The sequence below is a fragment of the Hoplias malabaricus genome, chromosome 18 (assembly GCF_029633855.1).
Source record: "Hoplias malabaricus isolate fHopMal1 chromosome 18, fHopMal1.hap1, whole genome shotgun sequence".
Lineage (NCBI taxonomy): Eukaryota > Metazoa > Chordata > Actinopteri > Characiformes > Erythrinidae > Hoplias > Hoplias malabaricus.
In genome coordinates, this window is record NC_089817.1 from 15,056,972 (window position 1) to 15,076,683 (window position 19,712).

Below are 19,712 nucleotides of genomic sequence, written 5' to 3' on the forward strand. Positions count from 1 at the left end.
TTAATGACCCCCGCATTGGCTATGATATCATTGACATTTCCCTTTTGTTAATCCTGTTAATACCTCTTTCTGTTTGCCTACTTTCTCTACAGGAACAGCTTGAGAGATATATTGAGCTGTGCAAATTTCCACCTAAACCAGATGCAATCTGCCGACATCAACATTGTCTTGGTCATGCCATAGAGATCTACTTTACTGATCCAGATTTTAAGGTAAGAAAGGATTGATTGTTTAAGAAACAAACTATTTTTTCTTGGTAGTGTTTCTTTTTTGGACCACTGTTGTAAACTTGTCTTCTGGTGGTTTCAAAGTGAAGAGAGGAGACCAGTTTGGATATAATGCTGTTTATTGAGCGCTCTGGTTGAGCCTCAGACTGATCTCAGAATGATCTGGTCACAGGCTGAATCTCAGACTGATCTAATGGTTTATAAGAGGCACACATCTTTATACCCATTTTACAACTTCACACATGGATTGATCTTTACCTAAAACAGGATCTTGAAGCACCAGGAACTGTCGTAACACATCACTGTCGTGAACAAGCCATAAACAACCTAGGCCATTTACATCATCTGAGTTCCTGGTGCACTGTCATAAAGTTAACAGCTGTTCTTATCAAAGGTGTTTAAAACAGGGAATGTGTGATCTCTAAAAACAGTCCAAAATGGAAAAAAAAAGGAAAAAAACAATACAACACCACTATTAGCCATATAGCTATTGTCGCTGAGGTTTTTCTGGTATTTCGAAAACAGGAAAGCCCAAAATACATACCCTTGTAATTGGAAGGTCTGGAGAAGCTTTGGTGCTTCATATCTTTGTCTTTGTTTACAAGTGGTTTTTATTGTGTGATTGTGTTGTACAGAAAATATAAAGGGCAGGTAATAAATGCAAATATTACTTATTTTATTCAATGTATATGCTATATAGAGTTTTATAAACACACTAATGCCACAAAATGACTCCCCACCACTTCCTTTTACAACATTTCAGGCAAAGACACACACTCTTGCGAAATACGAAAAATTCAGCAGTCCTCCTCTCTCTGAGAGACATAATAAATGTGTAAATATTGCCGAGTTCTGAGCCATCTTGCTGAGCTTGTGAACAGTGGAGTAACCCAGCTATGGCAGAGCCAAAAAACATGCTCAGAAACACAGCTTGTACCTGTTTTATGTCCTAATATTTATTTAAATGAAACTTTGTAAATGACACCGTCCAGCTCCACTGGGCAATAGTGCTGTGTGTAAGGCTCTGAGCTCTTTCTTGTGTTACTGAACCTCAACGCACCCACAGATGAATCCAAGGTTCACGCTGAAGAACTACAGTTCTTTGGATCCCAGCTTGAACACTGACTTTCAAACACACGTTTTTATAATTTGATAGAGAATATCTTTTTTATTTTATTGTTGCAGGGTTTCATTCGAATTACATGCTGTCAGAGCTGCCATGTGGAGTTTCACATCAATTGTTGGAAAAAACTCAAAGCTGCCTCATTTGCTGATAAGAATGATAAGGTAAGAAGCAAAAATGGGTGATTTGCAACACACATCATCAGAAATTCTGAGGGTTTTTTTTACCCTGCCCCTTCTCCTCCCTCAGGACTTTCTTCAGGATGGGTGTTTCACTCCTGACTGTTCTGGTAGAATCTGTCATATTGTAATATTTGGCTCAACTGGACTTATTAAGTGTAAGGTGGGTGTGTTCAGAAACACAGCAACTTTAGAAATGTGTTGCCAATTTAAGTTTTTAATTTAACTTTGTCTTTTACTGTTTAGTTTGAATCAACTATTCCTAAAAACAAACCTCCTGTGCGATTGAGAGTTAAACAGAAATGCACAAGGTAAGCGATATATTTGAAATACCAACTAATTAGTACCTGGCCTGGATCTCTGTAATGTGATTGTAATGTCTTTTTACAGTCTTAAAAAGTTGAAATCTAAAGAGGATCGAAAGCAAAGGAGGAAACAAATGATGAAAGTAGCTGCTTCTGTCACCAAAGCTGAGAATGACTTAACATCAGAGGAGGATAAGGACCATAGAGAAACACAGAAAGGTATTGGACAATCAAATTGAATGCCAGCTTTGATATAACAATTGTATGCCGTCGTAGTGTATGAAATACTTCAGAATTAAAGAATAGTTATTTATGATCAGGAGCTAATAATACAACTGACAACTGGCTCACTCCTTGCCTCACACCCCTTCCCTCTCTCTCTGTTTGCATTTTATAACACCCAGCATCGCCCAAGGATTACATTGTATATGAAGATCGTGTTTTACGTCAAATTCATGAAAGCAGAGAACTTTTTAGGGATGAAATTATCAATATTTCCACCATGCTGATGTGCCTGAGGCCATGGATGGAGCGTGATAAGGCTAAGGGTCATGCAATTGTCCAGGCAGAACCTAATACTTTGATGGAACTGGTGGATCTGCTTTTGGAGGTGCGCAACCGGGTCTGGGCACGACTTTTTGTTCATAAACTCTGTGACTGCCAAAACATCAAACCCAAGCTTCACAACTGGGCTCAGCAACTTGAAAGTGCTGGTAAGATCCTTAAAACTGATGGCTGATTTAGCACCCTAGTTTGTGTCCTGTAATGTTACCATTCTGAGATACAAGCTGCAACAGATTGATTATTAAAAAAACAGATTTAAAATACAGCGCAAGGTGTGACTTTCAGATATTTACCTTAGTAATCAGATCTTTACTGTAGTCTCCTGTAGACATGTGTTCTAGATTGTATATTGTTACACGTAAAATCAATCCACAGGATCTTTCACTAGTATGATTTGTTGCTTACAAACCCATTTATTTTTTCTCTCTGTTGGACAGGTCTAAAAGCTGCAGAGAAGTTTATTGATTGCTATGGTGATCGCCTGGAGGAGTTGGATCTAACTTCCCTGCTCACATTCTCTCCACTACAAGATATCCTTATCGAAAAGTTTGGCACTATTCCGGAACTGTTTGACAACACGGGCTTGACTGTGATAGACTACCTCCGACAGGCCCCTCCTCAAGAAATGCGTCTGTTCATCTGGACTCTGGAGGAGCACAGAGAAAGCTACCCCACCTGCACTGCTGCCCTTGATGAATATTTTGAAATGGGTGTGTATTATAGAGAGGTATTTGGCCAAAGACATTGAAAAATGCTCATTAATTGTGTGCAGTAATTTCCCCCCTTTCTGTTTTAGATGGTATACGTTTAGTGATCAAAAAGACTGAGAATGATAAACAACTAGTGAGTATTGTTCTAGAAAGCACAATTACAATTGATTTATACTATCACTATTCCACATGCTAATATGCTATGCATTGTTTCATCATCTAGAATTCCCTTTATAAGAGTAAAAGTAAAAATCGTAGAAAGAAGCAGAAAGAGCCTAAGGTAAGTAATATACCGAACTAATAATAAACACTGTTCAGCTCTTTTATAGAGGAGTTGATTCTGAAGGTGAATTTGTTTCCTTGTATTTCTCAGTCTGTTATTGTTCTGTCGGGGATGAGAAGTGGACTCCTAAGAGATGAAGAGGATGAGGATATTTTTTCAGAAGACGATTCATTGTAATATGCATTCATTTGCTTATTGCTCAATACAGGTTTTACAAAAATTGTGCTGAATTTTTTAGCTCCTCTTCTCTTTACAGGATGTTGCTTGATGGCACTGATCCTTTTAGTGTCCCAGAACATTTGAGGGAACAAGTAGCTGAGTTTGAGGGTCAATATTACGGCTCAGGACGCTTGAACCACTATAAGAGGTTTTTGGACAACAGCGCAGATCGTACCAAAGAGAGTTTATATGAGTAAGTACCTATGAAAATAATTGGTGCTGAATGCTGTAGCATTACAATTTTATGATGAGTGCTTGTGATGTGAAGATGAAGATTTAAATAATCAAATTTAATTTTTTTTCCATTTTTGCAAAATCCAAGAACATTTTGGGGTATTTTTTGTCTATATTCCATTACTTTTGTAAATGTTTTTTTTTTTCCTCGAAGACGAGTGCTGTCAAATCTGACAGTCTGTTTTATTAACTTTTCCTGTTTTCTCAGCTACTTTGCCCAGATATTAGAGGAACATGGCCCTCTACACGCATCTGACCCGTTATTTGTGGGCGAGCTGGAGAACTTTCCAATTGAGGCTCACCAAAAAATTGATGCAGCTGGAGGGCTTGAAGCTTTTCTCCTTGAATCACTCAGATTTGTCATGACCGACAACCTTATTGGACTAACCAAGCATGCGGTGTCTTTGCAACACAATGTGGCTGATGAATCAATCACAGACTGCTTCTCTCAAATTTACAACAGTGAGAATATTGAATCACAAAGATCCTCCCATCTCAACCCCACAGCCAAAGAGTTTTTGCCTCAGTTTGAATGTTTTAGTTTGAGTGACAATAATGCATCATATGATGGTCTTGGTCTTTGTGATGATGCTGATATCCAAGGATTGGTACTTTCTGAATCACATAACACACTACCTGGACCATGTCGGACGCTTCCTGATCCATATGATTTTAGTGATCAGATATCTCATAATTTTGCTTTTACAAGTTCACCACAAGATATGGATATGTTTGGAACTCTAAATGATCAAGAGGATAATTATCCTAATCCTGAATATCTTCTCAACACATCTTTAAAAGACTGCATCTATAACTCAACGGCTCTCACTTTAGGTATTAGTGAAATTAATGTGAACATTGAAAACGAAAGAGGACAAACCCTTTTAGGAAATATTTCTGACAAGGTCCAAAGGCCTGAGACCAAAACAGTTTCTGTGCAGGTAAGAATTTGTAAATAAATATTTTACTCTTCAAAATTACTTTTTAAATGATCTGTTATTGGCTAAATTTAATACTCCCATTTATTTTCCTTTATTACAGACTCTAGGATATAACAAAAATACTAAAGATGATGTTGCTGTTAACACAGAACCATATACTTTGTTTGAGAAGAATAAAGTGAGTTTATCAACAAAATCACATTTTAGCTGTTTATTTTAATCATATTAACCATCCTTTTACACATGGACCTGAGAAACAGAAACTGCCTTGCAGTTGCAAAATCTGCATTTAATGGAATTTGACCTTCAGTTATTTTGACTTTAAGTAGGAAGTCGTAGCAGAGTTTATCAGCATTAGCGTCTTAACAGTCTCAAACACGTCCTTTTTTTTATTTCAGGGTGATATGACCCAGAAAGAAAAAAACAGTATAACATTTGAAAAACGTATCCAGAATATGAAAGACACACTTGAAATTCTCCATCAGCAACGAAAAGAAAAAGCTTCTGTTCTTGAAGCGGAAGTGAAGGAAATCCAGCACAAAATAGAGGTAGAAAATCTTACATTGGGCTTTATTATGGGCCTCCATATTTTGAACACCAACTTAATTTTAACTTTGTTTTTATACACTACACATTTCTAACCAGATCACAAAAACAGAGCTCAGTTTATTCCAACAAAAGCTTGAGGAGGAAATTCGAAAAGATCAGCAGGAGAAGAGAGACAACCAAGAGACACTAAAAACCTTAAAGGGGGAGATCAAAGAATTGGAGGATTTGCGGGAGAGGTGAGATTACAAGAATATGGGGGAAGGGAAATGACAGAAATAAGAATTCCAGTATAAATGGGTCAATTAATGTGCAAAGCCTTTCAGAGTTTTCTGTATCAGAAATTCAAATGATCTGGTGTATTCTTATGTTTTAGGGGCACATGTTCTTTCGCCGAATAATTTATTATATGCTGTTGTTATTGTGTGTGTGTGTGTGTGTGTGTGTGTGTGTCTGCCTAGCTATTCCAAGCAAATTCGGGATAAGAATGTGGAGTTTCAAACGGAGCTGAATCATTTCCTTGAGAAGAGGTAAGTACTAACATGTTTTGGGTATATAGATGTTGTGGTTTAATGGTCTTAAGATAACTTTTTTTAATATAATGTAAATCACGTCATGGCTTGTAGCTAAATCACTACATCACTCACTCACAGTTGTGTTGTATAACAAATGGTATTTCTCACATGATCGTTCACATTTAGGGACTTCCCCACAAGGGGGTGATAACGTGTCACAGTGCGTCCTTGTTATCTGCTTAACCCTGGTTTTAAATAGAATCAAACTAGATGTGAGGTTGCAGTGATAAACATGAAGAAAGGTGATGCCTGTATTAATGCTCAGCATAGAGGGATGTAACTTTTATGTTCTGAAGGCGTGTCTCAACTGGGGTTTTATAATCCAACAGTAATCAGTCTGCAGCTGAGAAGATGAGTTTGGAGGATGAGATCAAGAGATGTAGAGATCTGTGTGCTAAAGCAACCAGTCAATCACTAACAGCACAGGTAGGAGCCCTTTTCATGTTGTTCCAGTTCTGCTGGGGAAAAAAATTTATGGATCAGATTTATGTCTCAGGTTAATTTGTTCCAGTGACTGTGTTCCTTTTATATTTAGCAAAAATGAAGTTTTCTAGTGAGTACTTCAGATCAGATTGTCTTTAAGTCTTTATTTTCAAGTTTTAAAATTGACATCCAAATAGGCATTCATACTAATTTAATGAAGGCAAAGGTAAAACTGATATACTTGAGCTATCTGCTGTCAGCCACATTTATTTATTGAATTTATTAGAGAAGCTCTAAAACTCTGTTGTGTGTGCAGTAGCACACTGTTCATTACAAGTTTCTTCACTACTCTGAATTTTGTGGGCTTTAGCTGTCTGTCCTGCAAAACAGACGAGAGGTTGGGTTGCGTGGTTTGAGGAAGTGCGTGTCAGACGGGAAGGCTATTCTACAAAACATGACTGAGGTGTCAACTAGGTAATATTAAATGCAACAAATATTTTTTTTAATAAAAAGAAACTGGTAAATGCTGTTCTAACTGATGAAAAAAGAAAAAGGGGAGGATGATACATCGTATCATGAATCAATGACTCCCCTGCCTGTCTTCTCCACTGTTGTAACAGGTATCCATCTGGAGGCCTCGTCTCCACAATCGAAGCCTGGAAGTCATGTGTGCAGGAAGCTGAGCAGAAGATTGCCATAACAGAGGTCAGATTTGAAATACATGTCGAAGCATATTTTTGGTTATAACTATTAAATGTGGGCTGATATTTGTAAAGATTATCTGCTCTCTGTTCAAACCAGATGCTGCACATACTAACACAAGTAAATTCCTGTATTTTTAGGCACAATATGAAGAACAGGTTGAGCAAGTGAAAAGAGGTACCAGACTGTGCTCTCTTTCTCCAGTCTCAGTACCCAGTGCTCCTGCTCCTCCACCTGTACCGGTAAGAGTCGACAAAAGCTGGTTAATTTATTGATTGATTGATTATGGGGGACTTGAATGAGTAAGAGTCTGCCCACAAAAAAATCTTATAATTAAATGCATTCAAGAAAATCACTGGAATGAGTATTTTTAGATATTTTTTTCAAGTGTAGGGACTAACTGCTAAATTATGAACTTAAATTAACATTTTGCTTCAATTTGCTGGGCTCTTGTGACAAACTGTAAAGGGTATGCCAGAACTAATTTTACAGTGACTTGTTTTAACATCTGGTTTTGTTTCTACAACTCTTTTTTACATCAGGCATGTTGCAACCATGACATATTAACTGACAGATATTTTACATTTAAATTATTGGGATTTTGATTGTTATTGTTGCCCTAATGACTAACAAATCAGTAACACCAATGCTGGAACATGTTTTGTGAGACTTGTAGCTTTTTGTATGTGCCTTAACACATATGATGATGACCCATCCAGAAAACTTATATTTGTGATAGCCAAAAACTATGAATAGACTTATGCAATAGACTTTTCTATTTTATTATAGACCTTGTAATGTTGTGTATTGAACAAAGTGTTTGTGAGAGGAAATGTGTACTTTTGCAGATTAGACTTGGTGAGGGGGGTTCTGTGGTGGTGTACTCTGTCCCAGGGATTGAGCCATCCCCAGGGTTACATCCACCAATCCTGCGCCCTCCTCCAGGCTTTGGCCCTATGTTTCTACCCCCTCTCCACATCTTAAGACCAGTCTTGCCATGCAGCATAGAGCTGGGCCAGACAGTAGCAGCACAAATGCAGAAAAGCCCAATGAGTCAAGAACAGGTAATCATAGACTAACATGGGAAAGGTCCAGATGAAGTCATTTGATTTAGTTGAATTGGTGTTGTGTCACACCACTATAATGGCTCTATAGACTTGGTACCATCTGCTTAGTCTGTTCTCAAAGATTACACAAGATAAAGACCTCTGAATTTATGTTGAAAAGTGGATCAATTCTAGTAAATTACTTATAGACATTGGAAGGGTATACATAGTACGAATGCACCAATACATCCCTGACATTTTCTATTACTAGACGTGAACTCCGAAGCTCCTAATTAAAAATCTGTATATATATTTAATTAACTAGCAGAGCACAATGAGGATGTGTTCAGATTTATCAGTTTTGTTTTGATCAGGTGGGTCTGGGTCAGTTGCTAAACTAATTCAATTTCTTTCAATATTCATGCAAAAAGAAACAAAGGCATTGAAACTAACCAAGCACAGGACGTGAGGTCATAAGATGTAACATTCGTGCTGCAAGTAAACAGAGCATGTTAGAAACAAACTGAGCTGAGGACAAACCTCCTAAAATCTTCTGAGCCTCTTTGGTTCGTACTGTGGAGAAATGTCTGGCACTTTTTTTCCCCTCCCCCCTCCTCATCCCCCTCTCTTTACTTTTAAACAAATTACTACCTCTTGCTGATTCCAATTGGTAAAAATACCAGTTAAACACAACCTGGATAAGTGCATTTAGCCCAGCTGATGACTCTTGAGGCCTGGTCCGCAAAATAAAGCATTGCTTTGTTTATTTTAAATATACTTAATTTGGTTCAGTTGTGTCAGTGTGAACAGACCAATGGAACTTTTATGTCTGGCTTTTATATTGACAGACCGCAGCAGCTTGTAGAGAAATGCTTCGCACTTGTCACATTTACAAAAAACGATATCCAAGTATGCCTGTAATGTGGTCATTCATATTTATTAACTGTATGAGAGTATTTGATGTGTATTATATTTTAGGAGGGACAATGCCCTATTTGTTTAATAAATATTTGTTAATATACGTGCCAGTCCCAAGAGTATCATTTTGTAGGGCCTGCTTGGTACGTTCTGCATGCATTGGGAACCCACTCATAACACCATTAACATGAACTTTAAGCATCTTTATGTTTGACTTCTACCTTTTCATTGCAGGCCTTTTTACATGCATTACCCAGTATGAAGCCAGTCCCGCAGCAGTTCCCTGTGAGACATATGACACCACATGCACAATATGGAGCTCATCAGCAACCTGTTAGATCCCAAACATACTCAGCAGTGAACAGGCCCCCAATCCAGCCAGCTGAGAGAGCCCCACACACACTTCCAGCACCAAGTGCTCCTATGACTCTAACAGAGGCTCCTCAGAGACCACCTGCTCCTCTGGCACCTGCAGCTCCTAGGGCTCCAACACCAGTTCAGCAGCACCTTGGTGTGTTTGATAAGATTGTAGACCGACTCCACTCCATGTTCCCTCACTATAGCAGGTGAGAAGCACACATACACACACAGATAGGCAGATTGCTATGCTAATGTTTAGACAAGCAGTAAAAAGCTGTTGATGTTTTCAGTCAGTTCAGAGTTAAATTCTGATACGGACAATGTATTAAATCTAACGCTGCATTTACACTGCTCCGTCGACGCACCACAACATATATCCCACTAATTTTCAATGGGAAGCGTCGGTTCCATCAGACGGTGTGTCACGTCAAGATTGTGGGATGTGGTGCCTCGAAAAGTTGAGCTGAAATGAACGTTATGCAAATCAATGCCATCCTAAATGTATGTGTTTCTTACAGGCCTGTCATAGGAAAGTTCATTCAGGAGGTCCGTACTGCCAATGGCAGCACTTTGAACATGCTGACATACGAAGATGTGATCAACAGAGCCGCACAGCTAATCCTTGACCATCAAGAAGGCTCACGAGTGAGAGAACAGCTATTTATCTTAAATGTGTAGTTCAAAATTGTATTTGTAAAAAAAAAAAAAAACCTTTTTAGAGAATTCAAACATTTCCTCACCATTCGCTAGCTCTCCACACTCTGTTTGCATGCTCAAAACCAGTCTAATGTGTTTACAAAGCCCCAGTGTCTGTAAACGGATGAAAAATCATACTGGTCTGGTATGTCTCTCCCTCTATATCTCGCCCACCCTCAAACTGCATCTGCAGTTGTTTTAGACAATGGAGAGCGCACAAACCAAAATTTGGGGGGAAAAAAGTACTTATTTTTGCTGTTTAGGATCACTTAAGGTGGAAATGTCTCTGAACTTGGGGGCGAGTTGAACTTTAGCCACGTACAAACAACTGTTATTTCCCTTTAAACTTACCGTTCCATTTTAAAAGAAGTGGAGCTCAGCGCTGCACTTCTCCACATTTGTAGACGTTCGCTTTAATACTTTCCATATTTCTGATGGGTGGCTATAGTTTAAAAACTTTACAAACTTTTTAGATTCATGTCTTTCTTGAAGGCACATAATTCTCTTTTTAAATAAGTTATGCACTAATCTTAGCCAATTTTAATAAGATATTAATGCTGAGGTAGTAAAGCTCAACCCCATATGATGGTAGATAATGTGTGCAAAATTTTTTGAGCTCAGTACTAGAAGCTGATACTTCAGCTGAAGTTGTTTTATTTTACTTATTTATTTAATTAATTATTTTACTGAAGTTGACATAGTTTTACTTATGTAAATGTATTGGGTGAAGGCAGCTACTCTGCATACACTCCTACATAAATGTAATAGTGCCATGTATGTAATAGTTCTTTCATAAATTATTTAAAGTATTCCCAACATTTACAGAAGATGACAACCTACACCAACAACGAGGGCAACTCTCTTCTACATATAAAATAGGTTTTGTTAAATATTGGATTTTGTGTGTGTAGGAACAGATAAGTTCAGTGGGTGGGGATCCAATTGGTGTGAGAGAGAGTGCAGTGCCAAGTCCGACTCCTGTAGACTCCTACAGGGCCTCTCCAACTCCTCTACCTGTGCATGTGTGGAAGAGTGTGTCCTCTCATCATCGCAGCAGCTCTAAAGCGGTAAGATTCCACCTATGCTGACAACTGTGCTAACTCACACGCTAATATACAGCTCAGCACTCATCCTCATTCTTGGATATAGTCTAATACTTCTAACACAGTAGGAATGGCTCACTGGTTACATTTATATCCCTATTCTCTGCTTTTTTTATATTCTAGTTGAACATGGAGGATCCTTGTATTATCTGTCACGATGATATGGCTCCTGAAGAACTGTGCGTTCTGGAGTGTCGCCATAGCTTCCACAGAGAGGTATGAAACATGAATCACTAACTTAGTTATCGTCACATGAATCAGAGATGTCAGTAAAACGTATGAATCTTAAACTGTCCAGTATGTCTGGAAAACCTTACAACAAAGGCAGAATGTGTGAATGAGAGTGTAGATGATTTTTTTTTTTTTTTTTTTTTTTTTTTTTTTACATCCTCCTTAATGGATTTTATTTAAGGGGTTTTTATTATGAGTGTAGAAGTTTTCTGAGAAGGTCAAGCTTTGAAAAGCACACCTAATTAAACCTGACGTTCACAATTGTAATTGTAATTTTTTTTTTTTTTTTTTTTTTGGGCCATTCACTGACACCGGGACTTCATAACCACATTAGACCTTTTTCAAACAAGCAGCATCTCTATCCAGTATTATTAGGCATTCTCTCTCTGCTTATGACAGTAAAAAGATATCTGGAGTTTTTTTTTTTTTTTTTTTTTTTTTTAGACAACATAGAGAAATCCAAACGTTGAAAAGCATGAACTGAGATGAGGACATTACTCACGCTGTTTTGGATTATTTAATGTGGAGATAATCTCCAAATAACTGCATGAAATTAAACACAGTGCCACAAAACTAAAAAAACTCCAATTAAATGTGAGTTTCTGTGGTAATTTAAGCAGTGAGTAAAACTTACAGATGAGGTAAACTTCAGCCAAATACAAACGAGATTTTTTTTTTCCTTCCCCCTCAAACATACTGTTCCACTTTAAAAGGCTGAGCATCTGAATGTAAACACTCCAGAGAGAACTGCAGTTCCCCACAATTGTAGCCATTCCCTTTAAGTCAGGTGTGTAGAGTGCTGGAAGATTAAAAAAAATGAAAAATATGGGTTTGAAATAATATTTAAAAGAATGTGTAAGGCCTGCAAAAGAACAAGCTTGATCAGACTATGTACAAAAGACAATGGGGTCCAACTGAATTTTAACTGTACTCCCCACCTGCACATTAATGATATTCTGTCAAATAAAAACATTGTAATGTAAGCTTGAGTGTTTGAAAGCTTGGAGATGTCTGAAAAAAAGTAATTGTAGTTATTTGTACAGTAAAAAAACATCCTGTACATTCTTATTCATAAACACATAAAAGGATTGTGTTGTAGTTTCAGCTGATTTCAGATGACAATTTTTTATTTTGGTTTGTTTGTTTGTGTAGTGTATAAAGTCATGGCTGAAGGAGCAGAGCACCTGTCCTACATGCAGAGAGCATGCACTTCTACCTGAGGACTTTCCTATGTTGCCTGGGCGACATCGCAGAGGACATGCACCTGCAGCATCCTTCTCCTAAACACAATGCCTGTACATGTGCCCATATACACACTTAAGTGCAGTTGGACCAGAACCATGTAATTCAATGTGCCTCTTCCCATTAATCATGCAATATGTCTTTTGTTATTTAAGCATCCAGATAATTACGATTTGTCAATTAAAATAGTTTAGATTTTGCTCTTCTGTACTTGCATCAAAGTGTGTTAACTTCTTTGTACTCTGGCATCATTAAGGACCAATAAGTTCTTTGTTGAACAGTTTGTTTTAATGGTTGCTTGTTTTGCAGGTTGTTACATTATGATCTTAAGATATGTTTACCAATTTAATTTGAGTATCTCTCTCGCTCTCTTTTAATATTTTAAAATTTTTTTGTTTTTGTTTTAGTAAATATTATAGGAAACAAAATATTTATTTTTTTTTCACACACTTTACATTTTTGTTTGGACCTTAACCCTTTACAAGAGACATAGTGTTTGTGCATGACTGTAATTAAGACTTGGGGAAAAGTCACTCCTTTTTGTTTGTATTTTTATTTGGGCTGTCCTTAAAGAATACCTGTATTAAAATAGAGATCAGGTTTCAGAGTGTGTCTAAATATAGTGCCAAAGTTTGACTGCTGCTACTATTATTAGTGTGTGACTACATCTTTAGAGAGACTGGAATTCTCAAGGTTTATTTTTCCCTTCTAATTTTAGATCAGTCATACTGGATGTCTTTCTAAATGTGTTTAATATTAGAAAGCAGAATACCTGGCATGCATCTGAGCAATGCAGACAGTTTCTTACAGCACATCCACCTTTTCACATTCATCTGACCACAATGAAACAATTAAACATGTTACACATGAGCTTTAAATAAATATTTACCATGTGATAGACACATTCAGTTGGGAGGAAGAATTTTTGTAAACTAAGTAGAAAACTCCTGCAGTAATTAATTTTTGAAATCTACATGACTATGATCTAAGGACCGTCTCTTATCCAAGAGTTTAATTTGAATTTCATAGAACAAAAGAAGCTAGGATACTACAAGGGTTTGAGAACTATTAATCACGTAGAAACATGATTTTCGTATCCCTATGATGCTGATATTTAAGCAGACCTTGTTCTTGTTATAACACATGGTTCAAATGTCATTGGGCTTCTCTGTCAATAGTTCATTGCAAGCCAGGAAAAACCCATGGTCAGTTCATAAAAGTCTTCCAGAAAACAGATGATTCTTCAGGTTCCACTCTTATACTCTACATAGCTTCAAAGGAAAGTTCTCAGTTATTAAATGGTCATCATGAAGTACGATCACCACGTTCACCTCAAACTCTGAGAATAAAGTAGAAGGAGAAAGGAATTTTAGTCCTATGTTTTAGAGTAGCAATATATACACAAACATGTGCTTTAACAAAATTACAGCCAGGACTTAACACATTTTGTTATACATTGAAGTAATGGAACTCACCAACTTTAAAATTTGTGGTTTCGAGTGTAGGGCAAGTGAAGAGCCTGGGGAACACCATGTATATAGGGATGGGTAGTCCATGACACACATCACCCTCTGCAATCTGGATATTCTGAATCTCTGTTGCGTCCCTGGCATATCCCTCAGCACAACCTTTAAGCAGGACAACATTGGACAACTTATTCTGGTAGACGCTTGGCTTCAAAATTTAGCATAAATACTCAAATGTGTTTCTTTTCAGCACATGAGATGTAAACTTAAAAAAAGGTACGGCTCAGTCTCAATGCATAAACCTATGCCCTGCAAATGTTACTGTTAAATTATTTTACCATTTTGAGTGTTAAGTGTTGGCTAGAAAGGTATGAAGTGCCCCCAGCCCTGGATCTATTTCTTGGAATGATGGACCCCCATCCTGTACCTTTGTAATGATCTGGGTTGGCATTTGTGTTCCAGGAATAACCAAAACAAATGTAATGTTTAGGTGGCTGAATGTTATCAAATCCTCACAACAATCTTGCAATCATCTTGTCTAAAGCCTTCCTTAAAAAAGGCAATTCCTTCAGTAAAATGGGACGAACACAATTTAAAAAAAAAAAAAAGCACTGGGTGTGCTTGTGGTAAACGTTTGGCCCCAGCGTGTATGATGGAAATTATATACATGTTAATGAAGGGTGTAAACAAGCCAGTAATGTCCTAAAAAGCCCCAAATTGACACCTGCAAGAAACAAAAGTAGCTGTATGTGTGCATTCTCCTCACCGCAGGTTTCTACACGGACTAGCTGCAGCTCGATGCTCTTGATGGCGACCTCTGAACTTTCCACCACCAGCTCCCCTGTGAGAGGCTGCGTGATCACACAGTTAGTAGCATCCAGGTGGCCTCTGATCAGAAACTTCGGAAGAGAACTCCTCTATGGAAATAAAAATAATAATATACAGTAAGGATTAAGAATTATATCACTAACCTTTATGAGGGTCAAGGTGGGTCTGAAGCCTCCCTGGCATTACAGGGTGGGAACAAGGCAGGGAACACACCCTGGACAGGGCACCAATCCACACACACAGTCACTCACTCACACACACTACAGTGAAGTGGTTATGTTACTGATTCACTGTCAGTAACTTACACAAGCTCAGGTTCTCAGACAGATTAAATGAATATTCTAATATAACCCTCACCTCTTTTACATTTTGCAGTGTCTCTGGTGTGATGGTGAAATCGACTGGACTCGGCTGCACTTTGGATTTCTGGGGCTGGTGAATGTGACAACAGATAAGAATTAATGGACACACTTGATTAGGTGTTTTAGCTTTGCCTCTAAAATTATTGGCAGACATGAGAAGTGTAGTCATAACGTCATCAGGCTCTTACCTGACAATGCAGCATAAATTCACAAGTCTTGCTCAAGTCTTTTGCCAGCAGAGGGCGCCTCATGTCACACCGGAGAGTGTACTGAAGACAGAGAAACATATGACACTGCTGTCCGGGGATGATGAAGATCTGTCTCTACATTACACTCCATACATTTGTTTCATGCGTTTCTCCATGTACTGTACATGCACACATTGTAGTTCTAAAATTGCAGACAGTAGCCCATCAGTTGCTCTGCATGCTGTGTTAGCAAACCTTCAATTATAGCAAACCAATCTATTCTTCCATGGTCAACGGGTACTGTATGGATGGTGGATCATATGCACTGCTGTGGTAAGACTGAAATGGTGCTATATTTGCGTGTGTTGATCAGACACAGCAGTGATGCTAGATCACTAATCACTGATGAACCGGGTGAAAGGGTGCTAACAAAGTACATGGTGTCTGCAATTGTAGAGCAACAAATTGCAACAATATGCTAAGGAGTGCTGATAAAATGAACGAAGGAGTGCAGAAACAAAGATTATGGTAATGTTTAAGCAGATCTGTGCATATTTCCTGTACTTTGAAAGAATGAATTACAGTAATAAGTGGCAAAGCCTTTCAGAATAAGCCTTCATGAATAAATGCAATTACCTGAATGTTGACAAAAACACCATGATATGTCTCATACAGTATTTTATTTCCTTTGGCTTGCAATGGGAACTCAAAGGGAATCTCTGTTTTACCACCAGGGACTTTTCCTGGTTTAGATACTTCAATGTTACTGCTGATGAGCTGAATCGGCTGTGGACGAAAATAAATAAATAAATAAATAAAGACACTTAAATATTACCAGGATAGCAACAACATTTGCCATCAGAATTTTAAATGGTAAAAATGACAATATTACATGGCAATTAAATGTTAAAAATAAACAATAATATATTTATAAGGCAGAACTAGAGGTTGCAATAATACAAGGGGAAAATATAAACATTTTAACATTTTGTGTGTGTTTATATTCCCCTTGCGAGCATAAATGTGAAACTCTTGAGCACAGAGAATAGTTGCAAGTGCACTGTTCATAATGTCTTTTTTTCCATTCTCACATATGTTTTCTCCTTTCAATTTTAATGTTTTCCTCATCCCTCAGCTGCTTTCTGCCAGTTTCTGTCAGTGAATACTATTGGTTGATGTCCCCTGGTTTTGTGACTGCATGCCTAATATGAGAAGCCTTCTCCAGAAAGCATTTGCACTTTTTGGTCATTCATGTTTGGTATTGAAATGGGTGATTTGATCTGTTTGCAATGTGCAGTACCAAATTAGGGGGCAGCACACCAACAGAGATTATAAAAGGAAGAGGAGACAAGTCACTATTTGAGACAAGAACATAAAGCTTGCATCACTCAACAAGGGTCACACCATGTTGATCCACACAGTGATATGTAGCACTGATCCATGTGCTACTTATTATTATTATTATTTGAAGTCTTACTGTAGCCTCTACTTTTGGGTTTCAATGTCTCTCCTTATTTAAAGCCTGGTATTTTATGACTGCAAACACCTGCCAGTGTTACCAAGATGTCTGCCCAGTGGACAGACTTTCCTATAAGGACTTTGACTCCAACATCTGCCATATCCCAGTCCAGAATGGAGTCCTCACCTTCACAGAATTGTAGAATGCTTCGAACACCCCGACACTTTTGGAGCTGAGCTGCAGGTTCACAAGTCCTTCCATGGTAAGAGAGATGCCCTGGTGTTGAACTGCTTCTTTACTGGTGATCACCACCACTCCAGCCAGCACCTCCTACACATCACAAATATAGACATTTGTGCAAATATTTCAGTTGAAAGGCTTTTGCTCTCTGAATCTTACTGAATTCCACTGCTGAAGGGATTCATGACCAGTTTGCATGTATTTTACCACATGTTATCAACATATTTACCACTCTAGTGGACATTAAACAATGGGTGAGCTTTATCAAATTCGAAATGATTTCTGTTGCATTAATGATATTACAAGCATAGCTATGAATTTACTATAATATCCTGCCTGCAGATCAACATCTCCATCTACAATACTTTTTTGCCATGGCCATTTCACTGTGTTTATTGAAGGTGCTTATTTTTATGTATTAATTTAAACTGTATGATCAACAAAAATGTTGTGGGTAAGTAATTTAATTATTTTTAGATTTAAAAGTCAGGAAACAGCACAACTGATTCAGCTTTTTTATTTTTTAAATACTGAGGATGATTCATTGTGGCTTAGGTAAGCTAAACTGAGAAATCCCATCTCCCAAGCCTGTTCTTATAACAAGAACACCAACAATATCTGCTGTTAATACAACAAATCTAACACAACTTAAATGGCAAAGTTTCATAATTTAACATCACAAAATAAAACACTGTATGTGGTACTTAGTATTATTATATATTGTTGTACATTTTAAACTGTTCCTTTAAAAGTACAGTCTACATTTTCAGGCTCCGAGGGAAAACCTTGTGTTTGTTATTAGGCATAAAAATTGTTCCAAAACAGATGACACATATTATGACATTGTTTGAATCACAGGACATTACTCACAATTTAAATTACCTTTCAAGGTCTTGTAATAAGAAGAATGCATTTTTGAATGACAAGCTTCAAATTACTGAAATAGCTGTAACACTTGTAATAAATGCTTTGCAACTGATGGTCAGTCCAGCAAACCATAATCCTATTCAGACTAAAGACCAGTAACTGAAGAATCATTGTCTAATAGGTAAGACACACAACAGAAATGAACCAGCACGTAATTGGGTGGTGCCTAAAACCATCCTCTTCACAGACATTTATCAGACAATTACTTCAGTAAAAATCTAAAAAAGCATGTGTACACCACCTGTATTTAAGAAAATCCGTGTTGCCTTTTTTCCTTAGTAAACTATTCCTGTAAACACTAAGTAAAGTAGAAAAACAGCAAGAGACACAGCTGCAGCTTCAGGAAACAGGAGAGTTCTAACTTCACTATCTACATACAGCCTCCACACATCAGACTTCCAGTTCAACGTTTATTCTTCCGTTTCTGAATCATTATGATCGAAAATATCAGAATAAAACTCGAAGGTAAAAGTACAGGACCTGAGGTTTATTTTCTGTCATATTATTCACTGTAGTATCCTGTATTAGACTCTAAAATAAGCTGTGGCTCGGTTTCTGAAGCACGAAACTGGAGAAAATAAGAGTCGTTTCCTACACAGTCTTATTGATATAATGAAGTGTGCAGTTACCCCTTCGTGGTACACTTTGTTCGCACGCTTGAGTTTTAAATCCAAAGTAACGCTCATTTTGAATGTTTTAAAGAAGAGCTGCAACTGTTCTGACTCTCTTCCTCGTTGACTGAGCCATGTGATGAGGGTCATATGACTCAGCCGCCGATTCTGCGCAGGAGCGGACAATAAAATTAAACATAACACAAAACAAAGAAATAGAATTAAATAAACATGCCCAAATATGTTTTGGACATGTTTTTACACGCATTAATATATATATAAAATTACCAAATTGATTTGGATATATCCTCTGCTGTGGTTTTATCTACACTGCATAAAATGCTCATTAAACAAGTTAAGAACACATTTTCAAATCCATCCATCCATTATCTGTAACCGCTTATCCAATTTAGGGTCGCGGGGGGTCCAGAGCCTACCTGGAATCATTGGGCGCAAGGCAGGCCAATTTTCAAATCATCATAGAATTTTATCTACTTTTGCCTTTTAAGGTACCCAAAGTGTACCTGCAAAAAAATAAATGGAAAGCATGAACAACTCTGTTCATTGTTGGTTGAGAGAGAGCGAGAGAGATACTTGGAGTTTGTGGGTTCAAGTCCTGCTCTGGGTGGCTGTCTGTGAGGGGTTTGTTATCCAAAAACACACGTTAGTAGGTAAATAAATTGGAGATTCAAAATTCCATATGTGTGAGTGTGCGAAGGACTGGCACCCCCTCCACGGTGTGTTCCTGCCTTGCGCCCAGTGATTCCGGGTAGTCTCCAGAATGAATGAATATTTATTGCAGCATTTCATTTAAATGTAACAAACCATGCCTTTTACATAATAAATAAAAACAATTATATACATAAAATACAAACTGGCCCTTCAACTGTAACCAATCTCTTCCACTTTCTAAAAGAATTTGCATTACAGAGTGAAAATGTGAACATGCCATGGACTAAGGCAGGCGTGCTGTTCTGAAGCTATATTGTCTGCTGTAGTGAAGT

General features: G+C 37.7%; 2 protein-coding genes across 6 annotated transcripts in view; one reads left to right on the plus strand and one right to left on the minus strand.

The window, feature by feature from the left end:
* The window catches only part of ttc3 (tetratricopeptide repeat domain 3), a 40,489-nt gene extending 27,813 nt beyond the window's left edge, over window positions 1-12,676 (plus strand). For 4 of the 5 annotated variants that reach the window (XM_066650331.1, XM_066650332.1, XM_066650333.1 and 1 more), the window contains 26 exons: window positions 93-212; window positions 1,413-1,514; window positions 1,600-1,692; window positions 1,776-1,840; window positions 1,920-2,053; window positions 2,239-2,547; window positions 2,836-3,108; window positions 3,195-3,241; window positions 3,332-3,388; window positions 3,482-3,564; window positions 3,648-3,803; window positions 4,053-4,785; window positions 4,886-4,963; window positions 5,184-5,333; window positions 5,431-5,570; window positions 5,793-5,861; window positions 6,236-6,332; window positions 6,700-6,803; window positions 6,950-7,034; window positions 7,172-7,273; window positions 7,880-8,095; window positions 9,230-9,561; window positions 9,874-10,000; window positions 10,963-11,118; window positions 11,278-11,370; window positions 12,538-12,676. In XM_066650331.1, coding sequence (XP_066506428.1) covers window positions 93-212; window positions 1,413-1,514; window positions 1,600-1,692; window positions 1,776-1,840; window positions 1,920-2,053; window positions 2,239-2,547; window positions 2,836-3,108; window positions 3,195-3,241; window positions 3,332-3,388; window positions 3,482-3,564; window positions 3,648-3,803; window positions 4,053-4,785; window positions 4,886-4,963; window positions 5,184-5,333; window positions 5,431-5,570; window positions 5,793-5,861; window positions 6,236-6,332; window positions 6,700-6,803; window positions 6,950-7,034; window positions 7,172-7,273; window positions 7,880-8,095; window positions 9,230-9,561; window positions 9,874-10,000; window positions 10,963-11,118; window positions 11,278-11,370; window positions 12,538-12,669 — 4,053 coding nt within the window. In that variant the 3' untranslated portion in view covers window positions 12,670-12,676. The remainder of the gene's footprint in view (window positions 1-92; window positions 213-1,412; window positions 1,515-1,599; window positions 1,693-1,775; window positions 1,841-1,919; window positions 2,054-2,238; window positions 2,548-2,835; window positions 3,109-3,194; window positions 3,242-3,331; window positions 3,389-3,481; window positions 3,565-3,647; window positions 3,804-4,052; window positions 4,786-4,885; window positions 4,964-5,183; window positions 5,334-5,430; window positions 5,571-5,792; window positions 5,862-6,235; window positions 6,333-6,699; window positions 6,804-6,949; window positions 7,035-7,171; window positions 7,274-7,879; window positions 8,096-9,229; window positions 9,562-9,873; window positions 10,001-10,962; window positions 11,119-11,277; window positions 11,371-12,537) is intronic. The other variant, XM_066650335.1, reaches the window with a different exon arrangement.
* A 1,045-nt stretch (window positions 12,677-13,721) lies between these two features.
* vps26c (VPS26 endosomal protein sorting factor C) lies at window positions 13,722-18,869 on the minus strand. The gene is made up of 8 exons (XM_066650337.1): window positions 18,727-18,869; window positions 17,117-17,260; window positions 16,108-16,257; window positions 15,472-15,552; window positions 15,279-15,353; window positions 14,860-15,010; window positions 14,103-14,255; window positions 13,722-13,966 (listed from the first exon to the last, which is right to left on the minus strand). Exons 1-8 carry the CDS (start codon window positions 18,856-18,858, stop codon window positions 13,884-13,886), a joined length of 969 nt encoding a protein of 322 aa, XP_066506434.1. The 5' UTR covers window positions 18,859-18,869; the 3' UTR covers window positions 13,722-13,883.
* Window positions 18,870-19,712: the final 843 nt, after the last annotated feature.